The following is a 24,330-nucleotide window of genomic DNA, read 5'->3' as shown; positions in this document are numbered from 1 at the left end:
GGGCGGGGCCGTGCGCGGGAGGAAGTGGCCTCTCCCGGGAACGCCGGCATGCGGATGGCGGGAGGCGGGCGTCGAGCAACCGTCTCCGCGGCGTCGGCGGGGCCTGGCCGTCCCGGGCGGCCGCAGGGGCGGCAGCAGCAGCAGCAGCAGCAGCAGCAGCAGCAGCTGCAGAGGAAGCAGCGCTCGGCGCCGTGGCCCAAGCCGCGCAGGTGGGTCTCACTGCCTCGAAGTTTCTGCCCGGACCTCTCCCCTGGCTAGGCCCTGTCCGTAAGGTGGGCACGTCGGAGGGTCAGCGGTGAGCGGAGGAGTGAGGGAGTCTCTGGAGTGACACTTGCCACCTTCCAGGATGCCGTATTTGCCATCCTAGACGAGGTCAGGGAGCGAGGGCTTGCGCTGGGGCTCTCGGAATGCCCCTCACGCCCGCCTCACCGGGTCCTGCGAGAACCCGTTTTGGGGACAGCCTGCGGTGAGGACGCTCCCTTGACCGGGGCGCACCACAGCAGCCAGGGTGGTCTGCGAAGTTTCTTTTCTCAGGCCTAGCTTCAGTTTCTCTGATTCTGCTTATGCTGGACTTGGGACGCGTCTCACCCGATGCTCTCCTTCTTAGCAAAGAAAAGAAGAAAGTGAATTGCAAGCCCAAGAACCAGGATGAACAGGAAATCCCTTTCCGGCTCCGAGAGATAATGAGGAGCCGCCAGGAGATGAAAAACCCTGTTAGTAACAAGAAGAGGAAAAAAGAAGGTAACGTGTGGGCCCCCGTGAGTGGCAATAAAGCTTAGTGCCTAGATATTTAACGGTGTGTCAATGGTCTGAAGGTGCAAGAGCATGCGGAGGCCTGACGGAAGGCCAGTCACCAGGACCAAAGTGGCAGCTGGTGGCAGTGTGGTTTCAGACGAGGCTCCCAAAGAGCCCTAGGGCTCCAGGAAGGTGTGTTGACTTCACTTCAGTGTCATGGAGATCCATCGGGGGGTGGTCATTTCAGATTTTCTTTCAAGAAAGGTCACTAGGTCACCAGGGAGGGAGAGTGAACAGGGCAGACCAATGAGTCTCTTGAAAGTAAGAAGTGATGGTTGAGAGAAGTGGCTGGTTTCTGGGGGTTACGGATGGAATTGATCAGGCCTCCTCTGAGAAACTTACCCTTCCCACCCCTTCCCCAAGGCCAGATGTGGGCCCACCTGTAGCCTCTGCCAGAGATGACCCTCAGTGCACATTGGGGAATGGAGTGGGCGTGTGTTTTGTGCACGTACAGATTTGTTTTCCCAAACGAAGCACTGATTTTACGGGAGGGCTGTTCGATAATTTCTTGGTAAACCTTAGACGTTTCATTGGGGGTTTATATGGCTGCCAAAGGGAGAGTGAAATAAAGGCAAAGAAAGGGCGAGGTAGAGGAGGGTGCTGGCCTGGGGGAGGATGGCACATTTTGAACCACACTCTATTGAATGAGCACTTTTTTTGGTTAGTTATTTTAAAAGATATAAACTCCCATACGTGGTAAAATCAAACGATTCTGAATGGTCTGAAGGGAGGCGTAGCCTCCTTTCCCTGAAAGAGGCTGCTGCTCATCTCGTGTACCTTCCCAGAAGGGGCACTGCAGATTTTTACACACTCACGAGTTGAAGGTGCATCTTCATTCCACGCGTTGTTCAGTGCCCGGGCTTTTCGCTTACGGTGGCTTACGGAGGTCTTTGCACATCCCTGTGCGTGCCTCCACCGTACTCTCTCCAGCACCCGTGCGGTGAGGTCTCTGGGTGAACGGAGGGGACTTCAGTCGCCTGCCAGTGGACATTTAGGTCGTTTCCTGCTTCCCTTTTCAGCTGAGCTGCAGTGACACCTTTGACGTGTACCAGTGGGCTGTAGGCACCTTATGCCTCTGGGTGCCCCACGCTGGGCACCTCAGATCCTCTTTAGCCACTGCCGTTGGTCTGCTCCCTCTTGAGCCTGGCCTTCTCATCCTGTGGTCTTGGGAGGGGAAGTGAGCTCGGGGGCCAGCCTGGCACCACCCCTTCCTCCTGCCCCTCACGCTCTGTCTCGCTTTGTCCTCAGCCCAGGTGGCCTTCAGGAAGACAGAGAAGGAAGCGAGAGGAGTGTGTGCGGACATCGCCGTCCCCGAGTTCAGGCGGAGGAAGCGGGAGTCTGACAGGGCCTACATCCAGCGCCTGGAGCAGGAGGCCCAGCACGTGCTCTTCCTGAGCAAGAACCAAGCTGACCGGCAGCCCGAGGTGCAGGCGGCTCCCAAGAAGAAGTCGGAGGGGAAGCAAGCGTGAGTGGGGGCCGGAGGGGCGTGGGTCCCCTGATTGTCCTCTGCAGTGACAGCGCTTGGCCACCAGGGCGACCCACCCCAGCCCGGCTCAGGGAAGGCAGGGAAAGAGGCCGAAAGCCCTGGTAGCGGGCGAGGGATTTTCGCTCCGGCAGAGCTTTGCAGCCTCGGGGGCCCAGGGGGCTCTGCCTCCTAAAGTCGGAGGGCCTAGCTTGGTCTTGGCATTTTTCTGGAGTCACCGCGGGGGTCCAAGAGCCAGAGGAGGCCGTGTGCTGTAGAGAAGAGGAGAAGAGACGAGGCTCAGTGTCCCCCTAGGGAGGGCTTGCTGGCCATGGGGTACCCTGCCTGCCCTGTGGAAATCAGGTCTGGGGGCTTCCGGGTCAGGTGACACATACTTCTCGGCTTCTCCCTCCTCTGCTGGGTGGCCGCCACCTTCTCTCCCTGGACGTGGACCGGGATCTGTTCCCAGTGTCACCTTTCTCGTCAGAGAAGGCTTGAGGATCTTTAGCCATGTCATTTGCACAAGTCCTGTGACCCCCATCAGCCTTGGCTCCTTGATCGCAAAGAGGAGATGCCAGCATCTGCATCGGGCTTGGCGAGATCCTTGTCGGGTGCCCGAGGGTGGCATCCAGCACCGGGAGGGAGCCCGCCGCCAGCCCGTTCCCCTGCCCGTCCCTGCCCCCAGCCCTGGAGAAGTCCGGAGGAAGCCGTGTGCCACGCTCCGGAGTCCGCGGTGGAGCCGGGAGGCGGTTTCACAAACACGGGCTCTGCCTTGACCACGCTCTTGAGGTGAACCGGCCTGTGCTTTCCTCAGAAGTTTCTCCAAAAGCCGTGAATGTTCGATTGTTTTCAGCTCTGTGGAGTTTCCTGGTATCGTGGTCTTCACAGCCTGTGAAGATGTCGTCACAGGAAACCCGCCCCGATCCTGTCGGAGGTCACAGTGCTCTCCAAAGCTGACGTCGAACGTTGATATTTCAGAGTCGTTAGGGCCTATGTCCCAGGCGCCGCCTTGCGAGGTCCCTTAGGCGCAGCGGCACAGCTGGCGCTTGGGGCCAAGACTGCGGGGGCCGCCCTGTGCTCGCTGGCTGTTGAGCAGCATCCCTGGCCTCCCCGGGCGGGTGCCAGGAGCACTCCGCATTGTGACAACTCAGTCTTCAGACACTGTCAGATGTGCCCGGGCACAGTCGCCCTGCCGAGCACCACTGACTTGGAGCCGTAGGGGGCAGCGGGGCTCAGAACCCTCTCCAGTGGCTGGCCGTGGGATGGTGGCAGGAGTGGGGACTTGGCGGCAGCTGCCTGGGCCCCACCGCCTCCCAGGTGTGGCGAAATGGGAGGGGGGGCTCAGCGGCGCTGGCTTTCTCCCCAGGTTCCGGAGGCGGCGGCTGGATAAAGCGCGGCAGAGGAAGGAGGAAAAGGCAGCGGACAGGCTGGAGCAGGAGCTGCTCCGAGGTAGCCCTCTCTGAGGCTGCCGCGTCCGCCCTGGGTGGGGGGCGGGGCCGGGCACCTGTCTCCCCAGGGTCGGTAGACGGGCAGACAGCAGGCCCGTCACGCTCCTCTGCCCCTCCAGACACGGTGAAGTTTGGCGAGGTGGCCCTGCAGCCCCCTAAGCTGACCGCCAAGCCCAAGACGAGTGTGAGCAGGGGCCAGGTAAGTAGCGGCGGGGGACGTGCCTGGCTTGTGCCCGGCGAGCATGCAGCCGTTAGACCCGCCGGGGCTCTGTCGCCTCGCCGCTTCCTGAACCCAAGCCGCACCTTCCATTTGGTCCTCAGCCTGACAAGAAATCGCTGATGCTCGGGATGCTTCTGAGCCCTGGCAGGGTGTCCCAGCCTCCGGCCACTTCCTTGGCCCGACAGCGGATTGTGGCAGAGGAGAGAGAGCGCGTCGTGCAGGCCTACAGGGCACTGAAGAAGCTGCAGCAGCGGCCACTGGGGGCTCAGTGAGCCCTCCTCCCTCTCCAGAGGTCTGTCTGTCTGTGATGGAGAGGGACCAGGGCTGCCACACTGGGGCAGGTGGCCTGCAGATGAAAGTCCTCTCCCTGGACATACCCTGGGACCTCAGGGCCTGGGGCACCGGCTCCCAAGTGCGGCTCCAGATCTTGGCTCTCGTTTTCCCTCCCGAGAGTGCTCTTTTGTGAGTGGCCCCTGCTGGGCCCCTGTGTCACGTGGGCATTGTCTTCCCTCAGCCCCCACAGAAGGGGCCAGGGCGTGCCTGAGACACAGCCCGCGTCCTTCCTGTGAGCCTTGCTCTGCCCACACCTATGTTCTAAACACACAGGTCCAGGCTGAGACACAATTGCGGGCCAATCCCATAATCTTGTTCTCTAATGCCACTTAACCGTAGATACGGCCACTTGTCAACCAGATCCATCATGGACTCCCCTGCATTCAATAGCAGCCCGGCTGGCACAAGGCAGACAGCGGGCCAGTGCAGGGAGGACAGACCCCAGGGCAGGTGGGTGGGTTGGTCAGCATCAGACCACTGAGCCCCGCAGAGATGGGGGAGCGCACCCAAGGCTTGGCTCAGATATGGAGGCAGATAGCGCTGCCTACAGCCAGGCTGTGGATATCAAGAAGCAGTTTTCGGGGGTGGGGGCTCATCTTTGGAGGTGAGGTCAGTAGGGGCACCTATCACTGTGGACTCAAGTGACTTTAACATAATGCATAACAGTAAATCTCGGGTTGATTTTTGTTTTAGGTTTGGGGGGTGTTTTTTTTAGCTTAAGTTGTCACGTTTGACCAGTGGAAGATCACGTGTCACTGACGCTCATCGCTGTCTTTCAGATTCCTTTCACACAGGGCGCTCTCTCCCTGCCTGAGATGAGGAGCCCGTGGTTCCTGGCAGGGACCGCCCTGGCGGTGCAGTGTGGGGACCCAAGAGCTGGGGTAGAGGGGTGCTCCCTGGGGTGTCGCTGCTTCCAGACCACTTTTGCGGCCAGGCCTAGAGATACAGGAGTCCGAAAGCGAGTGTAACTTTAACAGTCTGAGTTCGTATTGACATTTGCTATTAAAATGTAGTATTACAGGATTAGATGTTTGCATTTTTTACACTGAAAATTTAACAAATGTTTATTTTATTCTACAGCAAATATAAAATATAAGAGTACTGCTAACACTAAAAGTATACGATGAAGTTGACAATTTTTTAATTAAGTTTAGGATTTCTATTTTTACACTTATCCAACTAAAGATAGACCAATTATGTTCAAATGTAGTCCTTCCTCTGGCTATATGCCAATTTAATATAGTTAAGATCTGTTTTAGTGTTTTTTTGAGCACGTGGAACATGGTTTACAGCACAAAAGGGAGGCCCTCCTGCTCGCTGGCGGTGGGAGGGCAGGCCCGGGGCCCGGGTCCAGGCCCAGCACCGGCCCGTTTCTGGCGGAGCGATGAGCTGCATGCAGCACTTCATGCTTTCGACCGGGCTCTGCTCGTCTTTTGAAATTGGGGGATGTCTGAGAGCCCTTTAGGTCCCAGGTTGTCTGTGAAACCTACAAGGAACCCCCAGTGGGGTTGAGATTGGTCCAGCTAGGGCTGCCCCGTGGCAGAGGTGGACATAATGCATGGGGCATGTCTGAGGAGGTGGCACCCAGCAGTGACAGGCCCTGCACAGCACAGCCAGTAGCAAACCTTTCCAGAGAGGCTGTAAGGCTCATCGCTTCAAACGGGAAGTGATAACATTTGAGCTCACATTGCCCTGTGGAATATGCAGAGCTTTCTGGGACATCACTTGCGACCCCCCCATCCCTGCCAAAGTGGCCGAATGGCAACTGCGTGGAGGCTGAGGCCCCAGCTTGTGCTCTACATGGGGATGTGCCTGGAGTTCTTGCACGATGCAGGGAGCCTGAACCGCCAGGGGAGATAGAGCTCTTGGTAGAGAACTCACGATCACACCAGTGAGCAGAGGAAAATTTCTGTCCAATTGTAGGGGGTTGAAGAGTGGCCACGGAAGATACGTCCACATCATAAGCCCCAGAACACACAACTGTGATCTAATTTAGAAGTAAGGGTCTCTGCACGTATAATTACAGATCTCGAGGCCAGACCATCCTGGATTTAGGATGAGCCTGAAGTCCACTGACAAGTGTCTTTATAAGTTCTGCTGGCCACACGTTGGACACCAAGCGTCACCCACAGCCACAAGAAACCAGAAGAGAAGCAAGGAATGGATTCTCTCAGAGCCTCCAGAAGGATCCAGGCCCGCTGAAACCGATTTCAGACTCAGGGCCTCAGTAAATTTACGTTATTTTAAGCCACAGTTTGTGGCAATTTGTCAAAAGGAGCCCCAGGACACACCCACCAATCAGTGGGTGTTCTGCATGCTCCCTCAGCTGAAAGGACACAGCGGGACACTGGGGGACCTGTGCTCCATCAGAGCCTCTCCCTGCCCCCACCTACCTGTGGGAACCCTATATGCTCAAGCTTCTCTGGGTGCTCAGGACCAGAGGTCTCCCAGCCTTGGGACAGTTTTCATTCAGAGGTCAGCTGTCAGGAGTTTCTGCAACCTGGGTGCCTCAGTTTACCCATCACTGCAACTCAGCACGGTGCCCCGCCTTCTAGGCTTATGTTGGGTCACCTTGTCTTTATAAGAACAAGCTGCCAGAGGCCAAGCAGCATCACACCCTGCCTGTTGCCACAGAGCCGTCCAGCCACGTTCTCCACACAGCAGTCAAACGCTGGTTCTGTGAGTGTCCTGGAGCCAGCGCAGCACGTCCGGCAAGCCGATGCCTTTGCGGGCACTGATTTCTGCCGTGGCGATGTTCTGCTTGGCGCAGGCGATGATGTCTGGGAGCCTGAGTAACGACTTCATCTCCTCTATGGTCATAAAGCAGGGCAGATCGCTGGAGCCAGAGAAGCGCCTTGTCAAAGGGGGCTGCCACGAGCCACCCCAGCCCCCGCTGCTGCCCTCCCTGCGGGGCCACCCTCTTGGCTACACTCCGAGGGAGCTCCCCACAGGGTTCCCTCCTCGCTCACGCCCCGTACATTTTGTTGAAGAGTATCAGGACCGATGCTTCTGCCAGCGGGTCTGCGGAAAGGAGGCCCAGGAGGTGCGCGCAGGACGCAGACAGCTGGGTGGGGTCGGAGGCGTCTATCATGAACTGGGAAAGGGGAGAAGTGCAGGGCCCTCTGTGACGGAGACAGCCCCTGCCCAGTCTCCCCTGGCATCACAGGCTGGGCTCGGAAAGAGCAAAATGACTCTGAAACAAAGGGCTCTAGGGACAGGCAGAAGGAAAGGAGCACAAGAGTGACCCTGTGTCCCTTGTTTCCACCCACACGGAAGTCTCTCTCCTCATGTGGCCCTCAGTTCTCCCAGGAAGGGTCCCGGAATTTGGGGCAGGATGGGACAAACCCAAGGGATGTAGAATTCAAGCATTAACATAAAACACACCCAGGGCGACAAGGCAGAGAGTGGGTGTCAGGCAGTCACCCACAGAACCTGAACGCTGCCCTCAGCAAGGCTTCCGTGAGCTTTGGCGTTAGGTTGGGAGTGGGGTGCCAGGAGCCAGGCTGAGTTCCCAGAAGCTGGCAACTAGCGTGGGCCCTGTTCCCTGGACTAGCGTAGTCGCCCGAGAACCCAAACTCCATCCGAGGCAAAGTGAGGTCAGGGACCTGATACTACCGAAAAGGTGACATGCTTCCCTAAAAGAAGCTCAAAGGATATGACCCACCAGCAGAGAACGGCAGTTTCCGTAGTAACTGGACCAGATGGGGGCCATGCACCCCCCCAGCTCTCGGATGGTGATCTTTTTGTGGGCCACGATGTCAGTAAGGTTGGTGCCCACCTGTGGAAAAAACGCCATGCAGAGAGACCAGCACAAGCTCTTTCCCACTGAGAACTCCTGAACATCACGCCCAGCCTGTCACACTATGACCTAAACCCCAACAGGCCCTCTTGAGGTCTTAGGCCCTAAAGCAGAACCCAATAAAGAAGAAGGATAAAGATGCGTGCAGGGGTCCAGGGCCCTACTCCTCAGGTAGGGCTGGCTGTGGCCAGCAATCAGTGCCCATCGGTGGGACTCGCCTTGTGGGGATGGGGGCGGCTCGGGATCCGCCGCCATGCACCCACCTCCACCGTGGCTCTTCCAGTAGGACCAGCTCCTTCCTGTGACATCCCGCTCGCTTATCCAGGGTTCTATTTAACTCATAGACGGGCTGGATTCCAGTTTCTGCTTAAAATAACCCAAAGCACTTTGCAAACTGCAAGAGATGCCTCTTCTAAACCTGCAGGAGGGCAAACGCCTACCGTGGGCCGCGTCGGAGGAGGGTCACCCAGGTCGCCCTTCCCATCCTGGGAGCTCAGCTGTGCAGGGCAGTCAAGGACCCCAACTGGGGCAGAGGAGGGCGGGCAGCGGCCAGACCCCACCTTGCGCCTCCCCCGACACCCCAAGCCCCATCACCAGCCCCCAGGGCGACATCACCGCCCCCATAAGAATCCTCCTGCTCCCCTGGCCTCCCTGCTCCAGCTCCCAGGACGCCCCCAACCATGGCTGGAGACCTCGCCCCAGGCGCCCCAGTCCCCCCCCTCACCACCGAAGGATAGTCTGCAGCCGTTTCACCAGCAGCGACTTCCCCACACCCGTAGCCCCCAGCAGGAGACACATCCAGATCTCTTGAGACACTGCACGGGTAGCTCGGCACCGCAGCAACGCAAGCCCCGCCCCCCGCTCGGCTCTCATTGGGTAAGCCTTCACCGAGTCAGAGGGCACGGCCCAATCGGCGCACAGCGTCTGGGGCGAGCGGAAAGGCCCGCCTCCTCGCGGCTCGGAAGCCTGGAGACGTGTGCGTGCGCGCGCCCGCGGGGAAGGCGGAAGCGGAAGTCGGGGGCGCGCCGACTCGGAGCGAAGGAGGCCGCGGCGTCGGGTCGGACCCGGGTCGCCATGGGGCGCGGCAGTGGCACCTTCGAGCGTCTCCTAGGTAACGCGGCCCCCGCCCGCCGCCAGCGCCGCCTCGGAGAGTCCGCGGCCCCCGCTCCTCTCCGCCGGTCCGCGGCCCGGGAGCGGAGCGGGGCGGCCGCCGCGCGTCCCGGGCACTAGGTGGGCGCGTCGCGAGCGGGGCTCGGCAGTGCCGGGCGCGGGCACTGACGAGGCGGTGAGGGTCTGCGGGGGAGCCGGGCCCGGAGCTGGCAAGTCCCGGGGAACGATCTCGGGCGTCTGACCAAGCGGGCCCGAAGTCCTGAGTCATGAAGATGGGTGACTCGGCCGAATAGTAAAATATCAGTAGACATCTTCCCCCCCCCAAAAAAAAGCCTAGGTTGCGTGGTGTTTGGGGCTTCTGACCCAAACGTTGGCACCCCCAAAGGGAGGATACCTCCCTGGGATCTGCCAAGCTCTTTTGAAGGCTGCTTCCCCAGGGACCAGGACAGCCCCTCAGTCCCCACTCGCTCGGGGAAGCACCCGGTGATTCAGGAAGGCGTTTTCTCTGTCTGCTGGAGGCCTATGGCTGATCCTCTCTGAGCCTCCTGGAGGTCACAGATTTTAGGAAAGGAAACCAATGTATATGGGGGTTCCCTCTGCCCCCAGTGATACTGATTGTGCCCTGTGTTTGGAACAGGCGCTCTGGGTGCTCGATTGTCAGCCCCAGCCCGCTCTCTTTTTTCCTTGAGTGTGGTTTTGGAGATCTTAGATGAGGCACTTTCCTTGCTCTTGCAAAATGCCAGCTGATGGACCTGCCTGAATGAGGTCGTTCAGGCTTTCAAAGGTCGATTTCTACCATATCAATGGTGAGCGTGGACAGGACTCAGTGGGTGTTTCGTGGTCTCCAGGGAGGACGGTGTAGGCAGGGCTGGAGCAGCACCGTCTCAGCGTGTGTCTGAGGCAAGGCTGGAGCATCTCTCACGATCCATCCTTTTTCTCCCCACAAAACAGTTGAAGCAAAGGACTGGTCCAGCCATGCCCCAGCTGAGAGTGAACCAACGAGGTTAAACTTTTGAAAGCCAGGGACTCCGAGGGATGAGGTGGCGGGTTTCTCTTTGCCATGAAACAGCCGAGTATAGTGTTGAATCCTGGCTCTATCCTCAGCAAACTGACCTGAGGCAGTGACCTCACCTTTCTGCTTCAGTTTATCTGCATAGGAGATAGAAATAGGACTTAGCTCGCTCGTGTGGTTGTGTGAGGAGTGTGTGCTTGCGTGAGTTCACTTAAAGCATTTGGAACAGCGCTTGGCGTGTAACAGGCACACATACGGGATCTCTTATTATTTTTCAAGTTATTTGCCTTTTTGGGGAAGGACGGCACTCTCTGGGTTATCACTGCATCAGTTATCACTGTGATTCCCATGTGGTTTTATACTTGGTCCAAAAGTTTACAATGGGAAGGAGGCAGTCGGTCCTCCCCGCTGCTGAGCTGGGAGCCACCTCGGGAATCCCAGAGCAGGACCAGCCCCAGTAATGGTGCTTTTCTGCCGTAGACAAAGCGACCAGCCAGCTTCTGCTGGAAACCGACTGGGAGTCCATTCTCCAGATCTGCGACCTGATCCGCCAGGGGGACACGCAGTAAGCGAGGGTGGCCACACTGCGCGTGGGGTTGCTGGGTGTCCCCTGGCCCTCCAAGGTCCTGTGACCTTGGTGGAGAGCTGCGTGGTCTGTGTGCTGGGGTTTTCGAGATCTGGGGACAGTCAAAGGACTTTCTCTACAGCTCGCGGGTCCTGAAAGACGAGATGGCAGTAGACTTTTCTCATCTCAGTCGCTGAGACGTTTTTCTTTCTGTCTCTCTGCTTCTGCCGACTCCCTTTCAGAGCAAAGTATGCCGTGAGTTCCATCAAGAAGAAGGTCAACGACAAGAACCCCCATGTGGCCTTGTATGCTTTGGAGGTACGTAGACCCCTGCCCTCCAGTCCTCCAGGGGCCCCACCCCCACCTGTCACGATGGCAGAGAGGAGCGGCCTCCGAGGTTTGCCCACCTACCTGGGCACCGGCCCTGACAGGGCTGGGCTGCTCCTCTTGAGGCTGACACACTTAGGGCCCTGAGGGTGACACTTGTCGCTGTCCTTGGTGAGACAGCTGGAGTTAGAAGGAGCCTGTGTAGCGCTGGCTGCTGCCTGCCTCAGAACCCGCCATGCGGCCAGGCGGCCGGAGGGGCCTGTGGAGGCTGGCCATCTCCCAGGAGCCTTCTCCCAAAGGGGAAGGGGAGCGTGGTCCAGGAGCGGGCCCGACCCTCCCCCTCCTTGGGTTCTGCAGGTCATGGAGTCCGTCGTGAAGAACTGTGGCCAGACCGTCCACGACGAGGTGGCCAACAAGCAGACCATGGAGGAGCTGAAGGAGCTGCTGAAGGTGAGCGCTGTGCTGGGCGCCGTGGGTCCAGGCGGGGAGGGGCGCAGCCACCCATCCGCCAGGCCTGTGCTTTTTTAGGCATTTGCCGACACCTGTGGCAGGCTCAGTGCGGGATGTGGCAGAGGCCAGGAAGGCGAGTGTCGGTAGTCCCTGCTGCGTGCGAACCCCGAACCCCAACCTGGTGACATCTGCAGGGTTGGGGAAGGCTTCTGGGGGCAGGGCTGCGTGCCAAGTCTTGAAAGACAGGGGACACTGAGTGGCAGGGCGTCCTGAGCTTGAGACCTTGCATATGTGTGAGCAGAGGCCTGCGGGGGCGCCCAGGGCTGCCGCTGGCGAGGCCCGCTCTCAGGCGGGAAGGGTTCTGAGTGGGAGGCTCGGAGGGAAGGGAGACCGAGGTGTTTATGGAGGGGTGGTGGGGGAGACAGCAGAGCAGGGATGCCTTGGGGAGTGGGCTTCACGTCCTCCTGTGGCAGAGGACAGGTCGTCTTGAGCTTGAGACCTTGTGAGTGGAGCCCTCCCCGTGGCCTCCCTGGCTCACGCTGCCCCCAACAGAGATTGTGGCATAAGCGGTGATACCCACGGTTTCTGAGATGCAGAACGGGGTGGGGGTGGGGGCCATCCTTTGAGGTGAATGGGCACCCACGGAGGTGAGGAGTGCAGCCCTGGGCACTATCTGCTGCCACCGGAGGCCCAGGCCACGGTTTCCTGGTCCAGTTCGGGTGCCTCTGGGACCTGAGCTGACAGCCAGCTTTTCCGAGGCCCACTGGTGACCTGTCGGGAAGAGCGGAAGGAGCGGGACCCACCTTCTCCCGTGTCGGCTCGCTGTCCTGTTCTACTGCATGTGGTCTAAGCCAGTTAATCCCCCTGGGAGGTGGGGGCAGGGGCACTGACTGGACACGCGTCACGGGGGAGAGCCGCAGCCTGACGCTGAGCTGTGGCTGCCACCCTTGTGAAATGGCTGTCTCGTCCCGCCACCCTCCTGAGTGTCATGTGAATGGCTCCAGAAGTGTGATTGGCTGTGCTCTGAGCTGCAAAAATGGTGGCTCTGAATGTGAGGATGTCCCCGGCGTGGCCGTGACTGGAAAGAAGGACCCGGCCACGCCTCTGCTGCCTCTGCCCAGGCCTAGGTGGCTCTGCCCGTTGGAGGCCAGCGTCAGGCAGGGCCACTGTGGGTTACAGAGCGAAGGGCACCCAAGCTGGTCTGGGGAGTGGAGAGAAGCAGGTCGGTATGGGAATGTGGGGCTTGGAGGTCCCTGGCTTCTCCCAGGGGTTATGGTCCAGGCCCCGAGCGGGCAGACAGGTGCGATGGCTTCATCTTCAGGTGCGGTTTCACGGAGGATGGCTGAGCTTGGGGAAAGGGTCATACACAGCCCCCAACCACCTGGGGACCCCACCTTGCCTCTGCCCGCCCTGTCGACTCAGAGTAGTGGGGTCTCGCCAACCACTGCCTCACCAGTGTCACCCACAGCCCTCACGCCCTCCCCTCTCTGCAGAGGCAGGTGGAAGCAAACGTCCGGAACAAGATCCTGTATCTGATCCAGGCCTGGGCGCACGCCTTCCGGAACGAGCCCAAGTACAAGGTGGTCCAGGACACGTACCAGATCATGAAGGTGGAAGGTGAGTCTTGGTGGGAGGGACACAGCCTCCAGGAGCGGGGGGACTGCACTGCCCCAGGTGGGGCCATGGGAGGCCGTGTTCACCCTGTGTGGGCGGGGACAGCACCTCACCGTGTGACCAGCCGTGGGCACGTGGAGTAGGTGTCCCCACGGTGGGTGTGTGTGGTCAGCCTGGCTCAGAGCATCCGAGTCTCTGCCTTTCTGGACCTCACAGTCCCGTGGGGCAGGGGTGGGCCGGTGCGGCAGACAACAGACAAGTGAGAAGTTAACAAAGAAGCCACTTTCTGAGAATGAGGGGTTCTAAGAGGGAAGTAAAGCCGGAGACCTGGCCCCTGGGGGACCGGTTTAGGAGCAATGGGCGGGAAGGCCTGGGGAGCAGGTGGCGTGTGCCAGAGCTGAAGGAGAAGGAGCAGGGAGAGGAGGCCTGGGCCACAGCATCCCACAGAGGACTCAGGTTCAGGGCCAAGGCTGAGCGGACAGGCTGCCAAAGGCGCAGGAGGCACCTGGAGGAGGAGGGGTGCGGGCCGGAGCTGGGGTGCTCTGAGCACAGTGGTAAGCCAGAGCTTGGCAGCTGAGGTGTGTTTTGGGGACCCCTCTGCCTTCCTCCTGCTGTTTCGGCAGTCCTGGAGAGCTGAAGGCGTTTGGCGGGGAGGGCAGGGGTTCAGGCCAGGCTTGGAGGGTTCGCTGGTGCTCAGCCCGCGCAGTGGGGCTGGGCCGTGGCTGCTCCCGCCTGTGCTGAGCGCCTGGCCAGGTCCTGAAGGGGAGGCACGGAGTGTGAGCAGGGCCTGTGGAGAAGGTGTGGCACGGGGCCCGTGAGCTGGCCTTAGGCCCTTAATCCCTGAACAGTGGTCACAGGTACTGGGTGTGTGCTCACATTCGCTTTCCAGGCACAAACGTCCAAAGCTTCATTGGGTTCTTGAGGGGCCTGTGCCTCAACAAAAGCTTGGGGATTCTAGCTTTAAGAGCACTAGGAAGTGTGGTTGGCAGGAGTGGGGTCCAGGAGCCAGCCGGGAGGCCTCACTATGGGGGAGCAAGGCCTGGCTTGTGCTGCAGCCCCTGGGACTGAGCTCCATGGGGAGCCGCCTGGTGTGGAGCGGTGGCCAGCTGTGCAGCAGGACACCCCCGCCCGGTGCAGGGTCGCTGTACCTGCCGCCAGGGCCTCCTCTTGCAGGTGTTTGGGAGGCAGGTGTGGGGAGCTAGGACGTGGCTCCTTGGTCTCAGGGCGACTGGCAGGGGCAGGTGAGGCTGTCGCGGCCTCGCACACCAGGGTCGCCTGGCGGTAACTGCAGCCTCCTTTGTCCAGGACACGTCTTCCCGGAGTTCAAGGAAAGCGACGCCATGTTTGCAGCGGAGAGAGTGAGTCACGTCGTGGGTCTGAGCCGTGGGGCTGCTCTGACGGAGCCTGGGCTGGGGGCCTGTTGGGAGCATTGGTGGCAGGAGAGCTGCCGTTTGTCTCAAACACGAGACCACCCGACTTTGCTGAGTGTCCCTGCGGGCTGAGACTAGAGGTCAGTTCAGGCGCCTTTGGGCTGTGGCCCCCGGGCTCCCGTAGTTAAGCAGGAGCTGACGTGTCCTCCTGGCCACGGGCTGCCGTGCCATTGAGCCCAGGGAAGGAAGGAGGTCCTTTGGAGGGGCCTCCTACTCGCGTCCCAGTGACAGCCCGGCCTGTGCCCACAGCGGGCCTTTGCCCGTCTGCGGGAAGCGGGGACCTTGGAGAGGGCAGGCGGGCTGTGTGATCCTGACTCTGCCCACCCCCAGGCCCCCGACTGGGTGGACGCCGAGGAGTGCCACCGCTGCAGGGTGCAGTTCGGGGTGGTGACACGCAAGGTGAGTACACCGTAGTGGGGTAGGGCCACCTCAGGGCGGACTCCAGGCCACCTACCACCATCTTGAGGCCACTGGGCCCTCGCTTGGTCCTTTCCCTCTTGGCCGTGGCCTAGTGGGAGCAAATCCTGTCCTCAGCTGGGTGGCGAGCACGGTCAGCGAGGGTTCCGGGGTGCGATGCAGTGCCGTCGGGTTAAGCTCGGAGAAGGCCGTGCTCCTGGGTTTGGGGACACTTGGGCCCAGGACTTGGGGCCTCAGGTCTGCCTTGGCTGCCAGCCCCTCAGCCGTGTCTCCTCAGCTGACTCAGCACGTCTGGCTCGGACCCTCAAGCCGACATCTCTCTTCCCACTGAACCGCTGGCCAGTGGTGGTGAAGACCAGGCTGGGGCATCCGAGCAGAGTCTCGGGGACCTGCCTAGCGACACCTGCCTGCCGGCAAAACGCATGCACGCTTTCCATGAACCTTTCTCTTAAATTCCAAATCGTCCCCCCAAACGGCAGTGCAGTCGAGGGCCTGGGCGTGTGCCTCCTTCCCCAGGCCTGCCTTCTGCCTGCCCTGGCCCCGCGCGGCCGGGGCCAGCCTGGCATGCTTTGCAGCGGGCGGTGCTGGGTCGGGCGGAGCGAGGGGTCCCTGGCCCATCACCCAGCTACTGCCCTTATCTGCCTGTGTCCTAGCACCACTGCCGGGCCTGCGGCCAGATCTTCTGCGGCAAGTGCTCCTCCAGGTACTCCACCATCCCCAAGTTCGGCATCGAGAAGGAGGTGCGCGTGTGCGAGCCCTGCTACGAGCAGCTGAACAAGTGAGTCCCCTGCCGGCCTGTCGCAGGCCTCCATGCGCCCCTGTGCTCCATGCGGCAGCCTGTCTCGCCCGAGGACAGGAGGGCCGGCCCCGGCAGGTGGGGCCAGCTGCTGGCACTTGTTTGCTTTTTCGCTTTTTAACTTGGAAGTAAGACAGGAAAGTCGCAGGCGTGATAAGACCCTGTGTGGGGAGCTCTGTGCCTGGTCCCTTGGTGGTGTTGACATTGACGTGTTACGGTGGCTCGGTTGCATGTCCCCTTTCCCTGCCTGCACGTGTGCTCACACGTTTTATCCTGAGCCATCTGCGAGGGAGCTGTCGCTTTACCCCGAACCTCACGTGCTTTTCCCAAGAGGAGGGACGTGGCCTTCAGCTGCAGCATGGCTGTTCTGGTTTCGCTGAGTCCCAATGACGTCGGTGGCAGTTCTGTCCCATGAGGGCCTGTGTGGCTCTCAGCATGTGGTGGGGGCTGTCACGGCCCCTCCCCTCTCGCTCCCCTATCCTGCTTCCTCCCCACCTCGTGTCACATCCGTTTTGTCTCATGATGAGGATGTTTCCGAGGGGTCTCGGCAACTGTTGCAGCCTGTCCCGAGGTTTGGGCCCGAGGTTTCCTCATGGGTAGGGTCAGGTTCTGCGTTGTGACGGGACCCCAGGAGTGAGGCCCGTGCCGGCCGGCCGCCCGGTCGCTCGGTTAAGAGGTGTCTACGGGCCACTCCCCTGGAAAGGTCGTTTCCCGTGGGAGAGTTGTGGCTGCCCAGGCGGGCATTTGAGCCTTGCCTCTGGGAGAGGGGACCATGGCTCAGACCTGGTAGCCCTAGGGGTTCCTGGGCCTGGAAGCAACAGCTGGTTTGAGGGTTCATCTCTTCTCCGGAATGCGGCCATGGAACCACCGTCGTCACTCTGTGGGGACATTGGAGGGAAGTCCCAGGCGGCATCCTTGAGAACTTTGTGGGGGGAGGGTCCAGGGTGCGGTGCTCGGTTCCCCACAGCATCCTGTTTCTCCAGGAAAGCTGAAGGCAAAGCCCCCTCCACGACGGAGCTGCCCCCAGAGTACCTGACCAGTCCCCTGTCGCAGCAGTCCCAGGTACCGGCCCAGCCCGCACGCACCTCTCCCCTGGCATGTTCCCCCGGGCCCAGCTCACCCAGCCCTGTCTGTCCCCAGCTGCCCCCCAAGAGAGATGAGACGGCCCTGCAGGAGGAGGAGGAGCTGCAGCTGGCTCTGGCCCTGTCACAGTCGGAGGCCGAGGAGAAGGAGAGGATGGTGAGCCGGGAGCGGGCGGGACCCGAGGCCTCACCTCGTCCGGGGTGCTGGGAGAGCACCTCTCAGCGTTTGGGGAGGGCAGAGCGCGTGGAGGCTCGGCCCGCCTGTGCCACGTGCTCCCTGCATGACACCGTCTTCATGGTCCTTCTGCAGAGACAGAAGTCCGCGTATGCCGCATACCCCAAGGCCGAGCCTGCACCCGTGGCCTCGTCGGCTCCCCCCGCCAGCAGCCTGTACTCCTCGCCCGTGGTGAGCCCCCACACCCAGCTCAGCCGCCCTGGCTTGGATGGCTTTCCACAGGAGAGGGTGGGAGGCCCGCCCCAAAAAGGTTGGTACTGTGTCACGCGGCCTGCCACCCCTCCCCAGCTCTCGGCTCCCTGGTCAGGGGTCCCCTGTCGGGGCAGAAGACACCGGTAAGGCTGGAGGCACCGCTGGTGAGAGCCCAGCCTTCATCATACCCCCACGTGGGAGGAGGTGGGGAGCCCTGGGGTGACGAGTAGCTTTCATTTTTTCAGTCTCAGTCTAAGGTCCTGACAGGATTTACTTTCTGGGGTCTCGACCCAATCTCTGTGGTCTCAGCTCCTCTGTGAATAGTGGGTGGAGGGGTGGGTGGAGCCACCTGGGCCCAGGGCTTGAGGACAGCCCTGCCACCCTCCTGCTGGGGACCATTTGTGTGGTTTAGGAGGGCGGGGCGCTGCCCTGCACCTTGAAATGGTTTTGGAGCCCCTGGGGGCTCCCTCAGACCACCACTGGCCAGACTTCGGGGCCCCGCCGTCACTGCTGTGTCACCCGTAGCCTGAGCGATGGCTGGGCAGGAGCCAGAGTGTGTGGCTTGAGCCGCGCGGGTCGCCGCTCCTCTGGCCTGGGGCCCCTCAGATCCTCCCATGTCTCCCCAGAACTCGTCGGCACCGCTGGCTGAGGACATGGACCCCGAGGTGAGGCCCCCCCACGCATGGTGCTTCCCCTCGCTGCTCTCTGGCCCTCGGGAGTGACCCCTTGTCGTCTCTGCAGCTCGCCCGGTACCTCAACCGGAACTACTGGGAGAAGAAGCAGGAGGAGGCTCGGAAGAGCCCCACGCCGTCCGCGCCTGTGCCTCTGACGGAGCCGGCCGCCCAGCCCGGGGAGGGGCACACGGCCCCCGCAAACGTGGCAGAGGTGAGGGTCCCCGCTAGTGCTGGTGCACGGTCCCCTGGGAGAGGGACACGGGGCCAGGCCAGTGCCACTCACCCTCTGGTCTCTTCCAGACCCCTGTCATGGAGACAGACTCTCAGCCCATGACGTCTTCCAGCGGCCCCTTCAGTGAGGTAGGTGGTGGCTCCACCCGCAGCCGCGGAGAGCAGCGCGCCCGGCCCCGCACAGGCGGCTGTCCTGACAGGAGGGCCTGGCCGCACGCACAGTGACCTCTGGAGGTGGGCCTTTCTGGGCGGGCTGGCTGTGGTCCAGAGCGCGGCCACTCATTGCCTACCCCAGCCAGACCAGAGTCTGAGTCCGTGCTGGGGTGTCTGAGCTCTGTTGGCCATTGGAGTAAGATGCCAGGGCCTTGGCAAGGGAGACAGGCCCTTGTCACCACTGGTGGGAGCGCCTACAGGGGAGGCCAGAGGGCCTGCCGCCAGCTGCATCCTGGCCAGCGCCGTGCCCACGGGTAAGAGCCCAGCCTCCCTGGGCCTCAGCTTCCCTGTTGGAGACAGGGCTGCGGTGCCCCTTGCAGGGTCACCTAGAGGGTCAGGTTGGAGGCGCACTGCGGGGCAGGAGCTCGGTGCCCGGGCACCTCTGAGGCTGGTGCTAGTGATGCTGTTGAGGCCCCTGGCAGAGCCACCCTGTCCAGGAAGGCTAGCTGCCACTTCAGGGCCTTGGGATGAGGTCGACGCTCAGCCAGGGCCACTGTGTGTCCCCAGCAGCAGTACCAGAATGGGGACTCGGAGGAGAGCCACGCACAGTTCCTGAAGGCGCTGCAGAACGCCGTCAGCACCTTCGTTAACCGCATGAAGAGCAACCACGTGCGCGGCCGCAGCATCACCAACGACTCGGCCGTGCTGTCCCTCTTCCAGTCCATCAATGGCATGCACCCCCAGCTGCTGGAGCTGCTCAACCAGCTGGACGAGCGCCGGCGTACGTGCCCGGGCCCTCCGTCCCTGCCTCGCTGCACCCACTGTGCCCTGAGCGCCCTCTGGGCCAGCGTGTGGGCACCTCCCACACTGGCCGGTGGCTGTAGGCCATGGAAAGGTTCCTAGGCTGAGGCCGCCCCAGGGCTGCAGCTTCTCAGGTCGGTAGGTGGGCTGCGGGCTCCAGGTGGTCCCTGTGATGGGAAGTGTCCCACCAAGCACAGGAGAACCAGCTCCAGAATTCCCCCACCCAGCCCGTGCGCCAGCCGTGCCCTGTTCGCAAGCTCTTGGCTGAGCAGAGGCAGGTCCAGGGCCCCCACCAGGCACCCGCACTTCCGTGACCACCAAGGGCTCCCTGCTCTGCCCTCCCCCGCAGTGTACTATGAAGGGCTGCAGGACAAGCTGGCGCAGATCCGCGATGCCCGGGGCGCGCTGAATGCTCTGCGGGAGGAGCACCGGGAGAAGCTGCGCCGCGCGGCCGAGGAGGCGGAGCGCCAGCGCCAGATCCAGCTGGCCCAGAAGCTGGAGATCATGCGGCAGAAGAAGCAGGTGCGGCGGCCCTGACCGCTGCCCCGGGGCCCGCGGCGGCCGACCACTGCCCCTGGGTCCGCAGTGTCCCTGACCACTGCTCTGTGGCCTGCAGGAGTACCTGGAGGTGCAGAGGCAGCTGGCCATCCAGCGCCTGCAGGAGCAGGAAAAGGAGCGGCAGATGCGCCTGGAGCAGCAGAAGCAGACCATCCAGATGCGCGCCCAGATGCCCGCCTTCTCCCTGCCCTACGCCCAGGCACGCGCCCACCGCTCTCCCCACTCCCACTGGGCTGCAGGCCACTGGGAGCCACCCTGACAGCTGTCTTTTTTTGTCCCCAGCTCCAGACCATGCCCGCAGCGGGCGGCGTGCTGTACCAGCCCTCTGGCCCTACCAGCTTTCCGGGGACCTTCAGCCCGGCAGGCTCGGCGGAGGGCTCCCCCATGCACACTGTGTACCTGAGCCAGCCGGCCGCGGGCGGCAGCGGCCCCTACCCCAGCGTGCCGGGGGCCGGAGCAGGTAATGGGCAGGTGGAGGTGCCGACCCGCCCGGCGGAGCCCCAGACCATCACCCGCGTGTCTCATTTTTTATTTTAGCGTAGCATCGGCTTTACAGAAAAGTTAAGAGAAGGGGTAGAAAGCGTTCAGGTTCCCCGGTGGTAACGTTTTAGCGCATTTGCTTCTCCGCATGCGCACGCGCGCACACTTCCTGCCCATCGCAGCGTGAGTGGCAGGCGGGCACCCGTTCCTCCGAGGCTTCAGCACAAACCCAGACATTCCCCCAGGGCCCAGGCAGAAGCATGCTGGGACCTCACCCACGCCATTCAGCTCTCAGGTTGTTCCAGCAGCACCCTCGGTGCCTTAAGGCAGCTTGTCACATGTGTTATGTTCAGCTGTTCTCTTCAGTCTCCTGTAATCTAGAATGTTTCTTGGTCTGCTTGTTTCATGACAGGGACTTCTCAGAGAGCACTCGCAGGCCACTCTCAGCTTGTGTTCACCTGGTCACCCGTCAGCGTGACGTTCCAGGGCCGCATTTCGGCTGGACGTCACGGGCGTGATGTGCCGTCACGTGGTTTGGGGCAGCCCACTGGGCTTTCTCACTGTAGAGGGGCTGGTTTTCCCTTGATAGTCGAGTGTTTTGTGGGGAATCAAGATTTTTAAGTACCCTTGTTCTTAAATTTTCACCCGCTAGTGTTAGCATTTTTTGCTGTTGCTTGAATTTATTAAATGTTCGCCAGAGTGACTTCCTCACTCTGTCACTCTCATTCATCAGTTGTCTTCCTACTGAGGAGGCACTTTTCTTCTCTTTATTCGTCTGTCACATCAGTGTTCACTTGTTTTATTCAAAAGGTCACAATCTTTTATTGTTTTGCTGCTCAGACTGTCCCAGGTGTGGCCCGGAGCCCTCAGGAGCTCGGAGCCCCTCGGGACAGCTCCTGTGCGCTTCTGACCTGTCCCGCCGCGTTTTGGTTTCAGGAGATGCTCTCTCCACCTCGTACTTTCTCAGCCCTGGAAGCAGCCATTTCACCAGGGAGCCCTGGTCCCCGTTACTGGAGGATGGCCTTTGGGGACCTAGGTCAGGGTCTGGGTGTGCTCGCTGCTTCAAGGCCCTCAGCAGACAGGGTGGGACGTGTNCCCCCAAGATCCAGCAGCTGGTCCAGGACATTGCCAACCTCACGCTCCTGGAGATCTCAGACCTCAACGAGCTCCTGAAGGTATCACGGGCCAGGCCTGGGCAGTGATGTCTGGGGCCCGTGTCTTGTTCCTGGTGTATTTGGGGAGTTTGGTAAATCGTGAAAAGTGTGCTGCTCCCTGAGTGGGAGGACCGTGCTAGACTTGTCCCTGAGCGTGTCTGGGTATGACAGCCAGCTCTGAGATGGCTCTCTGTCTCTGCAGAAAACGTTGAAGATACAGGATGTTGGAGTCATGCCGATGGGCAGTGTGATGCCGGGAGCTGCCCCTGCCGTGGAAGCGCCCGAGGTGAGCCCAGGCTAGGTCCCAGGCGGAAAGAGACGTTTCTCTGATGCCCCATTCCCATCTGGCCTCACATCACGTGGCCAGATTTCTCGTCTCTCGTTTTGGCCCTGCATCAGTCAACACACCCTGCGAATCTGTGTGTGCTTCTGGCTCTGGGCATCTTGTCAGCCTCCCTGGGACTTCCTCCCTGCCGGGGATGTGCAGGTCCCTGCCCAGTAGAGACCGTGTTTCTAGTGGGGAACAGATGGTGAGCCAGAGAAGAGGAAAAGACAGAAGAGAGTTACGTCGAATGGCAGCGTTATACGTGCCCTGGGGAGAAAGTAGGCAGAAACTTGAGGGGGAGGGTAACGATTTCCAGGAAAGCCGTGAGCAGGTGACACTCTGAGAGGGGACATGAGGAGTTGAGGGAGAGAGCACGGCGCTCCTGGCAGAGGGACGGTGGGCACAGGGCCGTGAGGCGTGTCCGGGCTGGAGAGGACCGGGAGGCGACAGGCAGCTTCGTCCTTGGGATGCCGGGACTCGTTTGGGTCTCTGCGGGGAAACCAGCGGACTTGAAGCTACACTGATTTGGGGGTGGTTTTGCAATTTGTGTTACAAAAAGTCTCAAATTATGCATAAGCAGGAGTAGTAACGCGATCACTCCCAGCCTTAGTAACAGCCGAGGCTTTGCTACACCTGCCTCGCCTGTCTCTGGCTCGTGGCCCGTCCTCGCTGTGGTTCACGTGTCCCTAAAAGCAGATATTTTCTTGCACGGCCAGCAGCCCTCGGCACAAGGATCGTCCTAACCTATTCAGATTTCACTGGAGCTCTGTCATGCCCAGTTGTCTCATTGTTGGTCACTTAGTGACATTGGAGCTGAAGCTGGTTGTACGTTTGTCATCGACAGATAATCTCAGGCTTGACCGAGGACTGGAATGGCGCTGCTTTTCTATAACATTATTTTATTCGTAAAGTATTTTTGGTGTCACTTCCTTGTTTGACAAGTTACAGTTTGTAAAGGTTGTGGGAACCGAGGGGCTGGTACAGTTGGCTCTTTTAGAATAGGCTTTGGAGAGATGGCAACTTCTCTGAGTGATGGGGTCAGGTCTGACCGAAAAGCGAACAAGGACGGGAGGGCACCGCGCGGGTAGGCGGTTGGCCAGTTGGGCGACCTGAGCCCGCCTGGCCTGGCGCGGCCTTCTCTGGCATCGCAGGCTTTGCAGGGCTGTCGGCCTAGGCCTTGCCTTTGGGGTCACAGAATGGGGCAGCCCGTGAGCAAATGCGCCTACCCCATGCCATCCTTCCTCACCTTGCTGCCCACTTTCTGTCCCTTTCTCCCAGGCAGTGGAAGAAGATGTCCCCAAACGGAAAGAACAGACTCATTTCACGGTCCGCCTGACCGAGGCAAAGCCCGTGGACAAAGTGAAGCTGATCAAGGAGATCAAGAACTATGTGCAGGGCATAAACCTTGTGCAGGTGAGTCCCCAGGGGCCCCTCCCAGGGCAGGCTGGGCACCCAGGGCTGCTGTCTGACGTTGCCCTCCCGCAGGCAAAGAAGCTGGTGGAGTCTCTGCCCCAGGAAATCAAAGCCAACGTCGCCAAGGCCGAGGCAGAGAAGATCAAGGCGGCCCTGGAGGCTGTGGGCGGCACCGTGGTTCTGGAGTAGGCCAGCCCGGGACTTGTGGACAGGGGTCCCTGGGACTCGGGCAAGGCCCCGCTGCTCGCTCCAACACCCAGGAGGCCTCAGAAGAGGCTTTGGAGCAGAACTTCGCGTGGCAGCTCGGCTCTGGGACATACTCATGGACCTACTGAGGCGGGAGGGGCCGCGCGCCAGTGAGAGCCCGCGGCCGGACTCTGAACGGGGCCTCTGTGCAACGTGCCCCCCGGTGGCCGCTGAGAAAAATACACAGTTAAGGCCCTGTGCGTGGAGTGCTGTGTGGGGTCTGCAGGCCGCCGTCCGGGTCCTCGGCGTGCAAGGGCTGTCGTGGGACCCCACAGCATGCAGTGCTCTCCGGGGCATGCAGTGGGGAGCAGGGCAGCACCCACCTGTGGAGCTGCGTTGTGAGCGTCGGTGGTCTCCAGCGCTGGCCCGAGGCTGGCGTGGAGGCGGTGGTGCGCCAGCCCACGTGGGCCAGGGTGAGGCGGCCCTGCGGCGGTTGGCAGTCAGCCACTGTTCCCGTGGGGCTCAGAGGTCGCACCTCGGGGGTCTGGGCCACGGGGCCAGGGGTGAGGTGAGGGAAGCAGCCTGGTGCCAGTGGATGGCATTTGCAGGTGGCAGTGGCTGCCCCCTGCTGAGTGAGGGTGGCCCAGGAGTCCTCCCTCTGCTGGCCCTTGGCAGGAGGTCCCTGGGATTTGGGGCCGAGGGCAGGAGGCTGCAGCTTGCTTTGGGCACCCATCCTGGTTCCGGTGACCCTGGAGTTCACACCCTCTGGCCTGGGTCCCCAGGTCCTGCCCCATGCCCCGCCCTTTTGGAAGAATGACCTGCAAGGTTAAATCTGTGGGGCCAGAAGGGGGCACTGTGCTCCTGGGAGTGCCGCTTCTGCGTGAGCCTGTGCCCAGCACCACCTCCCAACTCCGCCTAGGACTTCTCACAGGAGGGGTCTGGGGGGCAGGGAAGGCTGCTCCCTGACCAGAAAGCCCCACTGGCCACCCTGAGAAGTTAATGATTCTCCATCAGCAGATCTGGGTGTGCCTTCCCTCCACGGAGGTGGCTGCTGGGCCTCCTGGGGCT

At 61.1% G+C, this 24,330-nt stretch overlaps 4 protein-coding genes across 8 annotated transcripts; 3 read left to right on the top strand and 1 right to left on the bottom strand.

The window, feature by feature from the left end:
• The first annotated feature begins 19 nt into the window (after positions 1 to 19).
• CCDC137 (coiled-coil domain containing 137) lies at positions 20 to 22,279 on the top strand. 3 transcript variants are annotated; one of them, XR_005652151.1, is made up of 7 exons: positions 20 to 209; positions 608 to 741; positions 2,044 to 2,260; positions 3,624 to 3,706; positions 3,825 to 3,904; positions 4,027 to 4,871; positions 22,268 to 22,279. XR_005652151.1 is itself a non-coding variant. In XM_039859678.1 (7 exons), exons 1-6 carry the CDS (start codon positions 49 to 51, stop codon positions 4,195 to 4,197), a joined length of 846 nt encoding a protein of 281 aa, XP_039715612.1. In that variant the 5' UTR covers positions 20 to 48; the 3' UTR covers positions 4,198 to 4,217; positions 6,285 to 6,505. The 3 variants fall into 3 exon arrangements, 2 of the variants coding, with proteins under 2 accessions (XP_039715612.1, XP_039715611.1); XM_039859678.1 differs by lacking the exon at positions 22,268 to 22,279 and adding an exon at positions 6,285 to 6,505 and having other exon boundaries at positions 4,027 to 4,217; XM_039859677.1 differs by lacking the exon at positions 22,268 to 22,279 and having other exon boundaries at positions 4,027 to 5,281.
• On the bottom strand, positions 5,224 to 8,922 carry ARL16 (ARF like GTPase 16). Of its 2 annotated transcripts, XM_039859680.1 has the most exons (6): positions 8,795 to 8,862; positions 8,498 to 8,556; positions 8,321 to 8,420; positions 7,923 to 8,036; positions 7,237 to 7,352; positions 5,224 to 7,094 (listed from the first exon to the last, which is right to left on the bottom strand). In XM_039859680.1, the coding sequence occupies exons 3-6, from the start codon at positions 8,363 to 8,365 to the stop codon at positions 6,923 to 6,925; spliced, it is 447 nt and encodes a 148-aa protein (XP_039715614.1). In that variant the 5' UTR covers positions 8,366 to 8,420; positions 8,498 to 8,556; positions 8,795 to 8,862; the 3' UTR covers positions 5,224 to 6,922. The 2 variants fall into 2 exon arrangements, with proteins under 2 accessions (XP_039715614.1, XP_039715613.1); XM_039859679.1 differs by lacking the exon at positions 8,321 to 8,420 and having other exon boundaries at positions 8,795 to 8,922.
• Positions 9,066 to 20,292, top strand: HGS (hepatocyte growth factor-regulated tyrosine kinase substrate). Of its 2 annotated transcripts, none has more exons than XM_039859674.1 (18): positions 9,066 to 9,168; positions 10,660 to 10,744; positions 10,987 to 11,062; positions 11,429 to 11,521; positions 13,015 to 13,138; positions 14,441 to 14,493; positions 14,896 to 14,964; positions 15,636 to 15,760; positions 16,762 to 16,840; positions 16,919 to 17,017; positions 17,171 to 17,266; positions 17,914 to 17,952; positions 18,029 to 18,172; positions 18,262 to 18,321; positions 18,913 to 19,126; positions 19,496 to 19,668; positions 19,763 to 19,903; positions 19,987 to 20,292. In XM_039859674.1, exons 1-18 carry the CDS (start codon positions 9,132 to 9,134, stop codon positions 20,239 to 20,241), a joined length of 1,962 nt encoding a protein of 653 aa, XP_039715608.1. In that variant the 5' UTR covers positions 9,066 to 9,131; the 3' UTR covers positions 20,242 to 20,292. The 2 variants fall into 2 exon arrangements, with proteins under 2 accessions (XP_039715608.1, XP_039715609.1); XM_039859675.1 differs by having other exon boundaries at positions 9,075 to 9,168; positions 18,916 to 19,126; positions 19,987 to 20,289.
• MRPL12 (mitochondrial ribosomal protein L12) lies at positions 20,333 to 23,522 on the top strand. The gene is made up of 5 exons (XM_039859856.1): positions 20,333 to 20,367; positions 21,221 to 21,359; positions 21,541 to 21,624; positions 22,942 to 23,076; positions 23,149 to 23,522. The coding sequence occupies exons 1-5, from the start codon at positions 20,333 to 20,335 to the stop codon at positions 23,263 to 23,265; spliced, it is 510 nt and encodes a 169-aa protein (XP_039715790.1). The 3' UTR covers positions 23,266 to 23,522.
• The last annotated feature ends 808 nt before the right edge of the window (positions 23,523 to 24,330 follow it).

Source organism: Pteropus medius, unplaced genomic scaffold (assembly GCF_902729225.1).
Source record: "Pteropus medius unplaced genomic scaffold, Ma_sr-lr_union100, whole genome shotgun sequence".
In the NCBI taxonomy this organism is placed as follows: domain Eukaryota; kingdom Metazoa; phylum Chordata; class Mammalia; order Chiroptera; family Pteropodidae; genus Pteropus; species Pteropus medius.
This window is presented reverse-complemented; position numbering and strand designations above follow the sequence as displayed.

Coding starts and splice junctions, on each gene's coding strand:
- CCDC137 (XM_039859678.1), top strand. CDS start 49: ATGCGGATGGCGGGAGGCGGGCGTCGAGCAACCGTCTCCGCGGCGTCG. Junction 742..2,043: donor CAAGAAGAGGAAAAAAGAAG/GTAACGTGTGGG, acceptor CTTTGTCCTCAG/CCCAGGTGGCCTTCAGGAAG. Junction 2,261..3,623: donor AAGTCGGAGGGGAAGCAAGC/GTGAGTGGGGGC, acceptor CTTTCTCCCCAG/GTTCCGGAGGCGGCGGCTGG.
- ARL16 (XM_039859679.1), bottom strand. CDS start 8,855: ATGTGTCTCCTGCTGGGGGCTACGGGTGTGGGGAAGTCGCTGCTGGTG. Junction 8,557..8,794: donor GCTGGTGAAACGGCTGCAGA/CTATCCTTCGGT, acceptor ACTGCCCTGCAC/AGCTGAGCTCCCAGGATGGG. Junction 7,095..7,236: donor CTGATACTCTTCAACAAAAT/GTACGGGGCGTG, acceptor CTCTGGCTCCAG/CGATCTGCCCTGCTTTATGA.
- HGS (XM_039859674.1), top strand. CDS start 9,132: ATGGGGCGCGGCAGTGGCACCTTCGAGCGTCTCCTAG. Junction 18,322..18,912: donor CCAGCGGCCCCTTCAGTGAG/GTAGGTGGTGGC, acceptor GTGTGTCCCCAG/CAGCAGTACCAGAATGGGGA. Junction 19,904..19,986: donor TCTCCCTGCCCTACGCCCAG/GCACGCGCCCAC, acceptor TTTTGTCCCCAG/CTCCAGACCATGCCCGCAGC.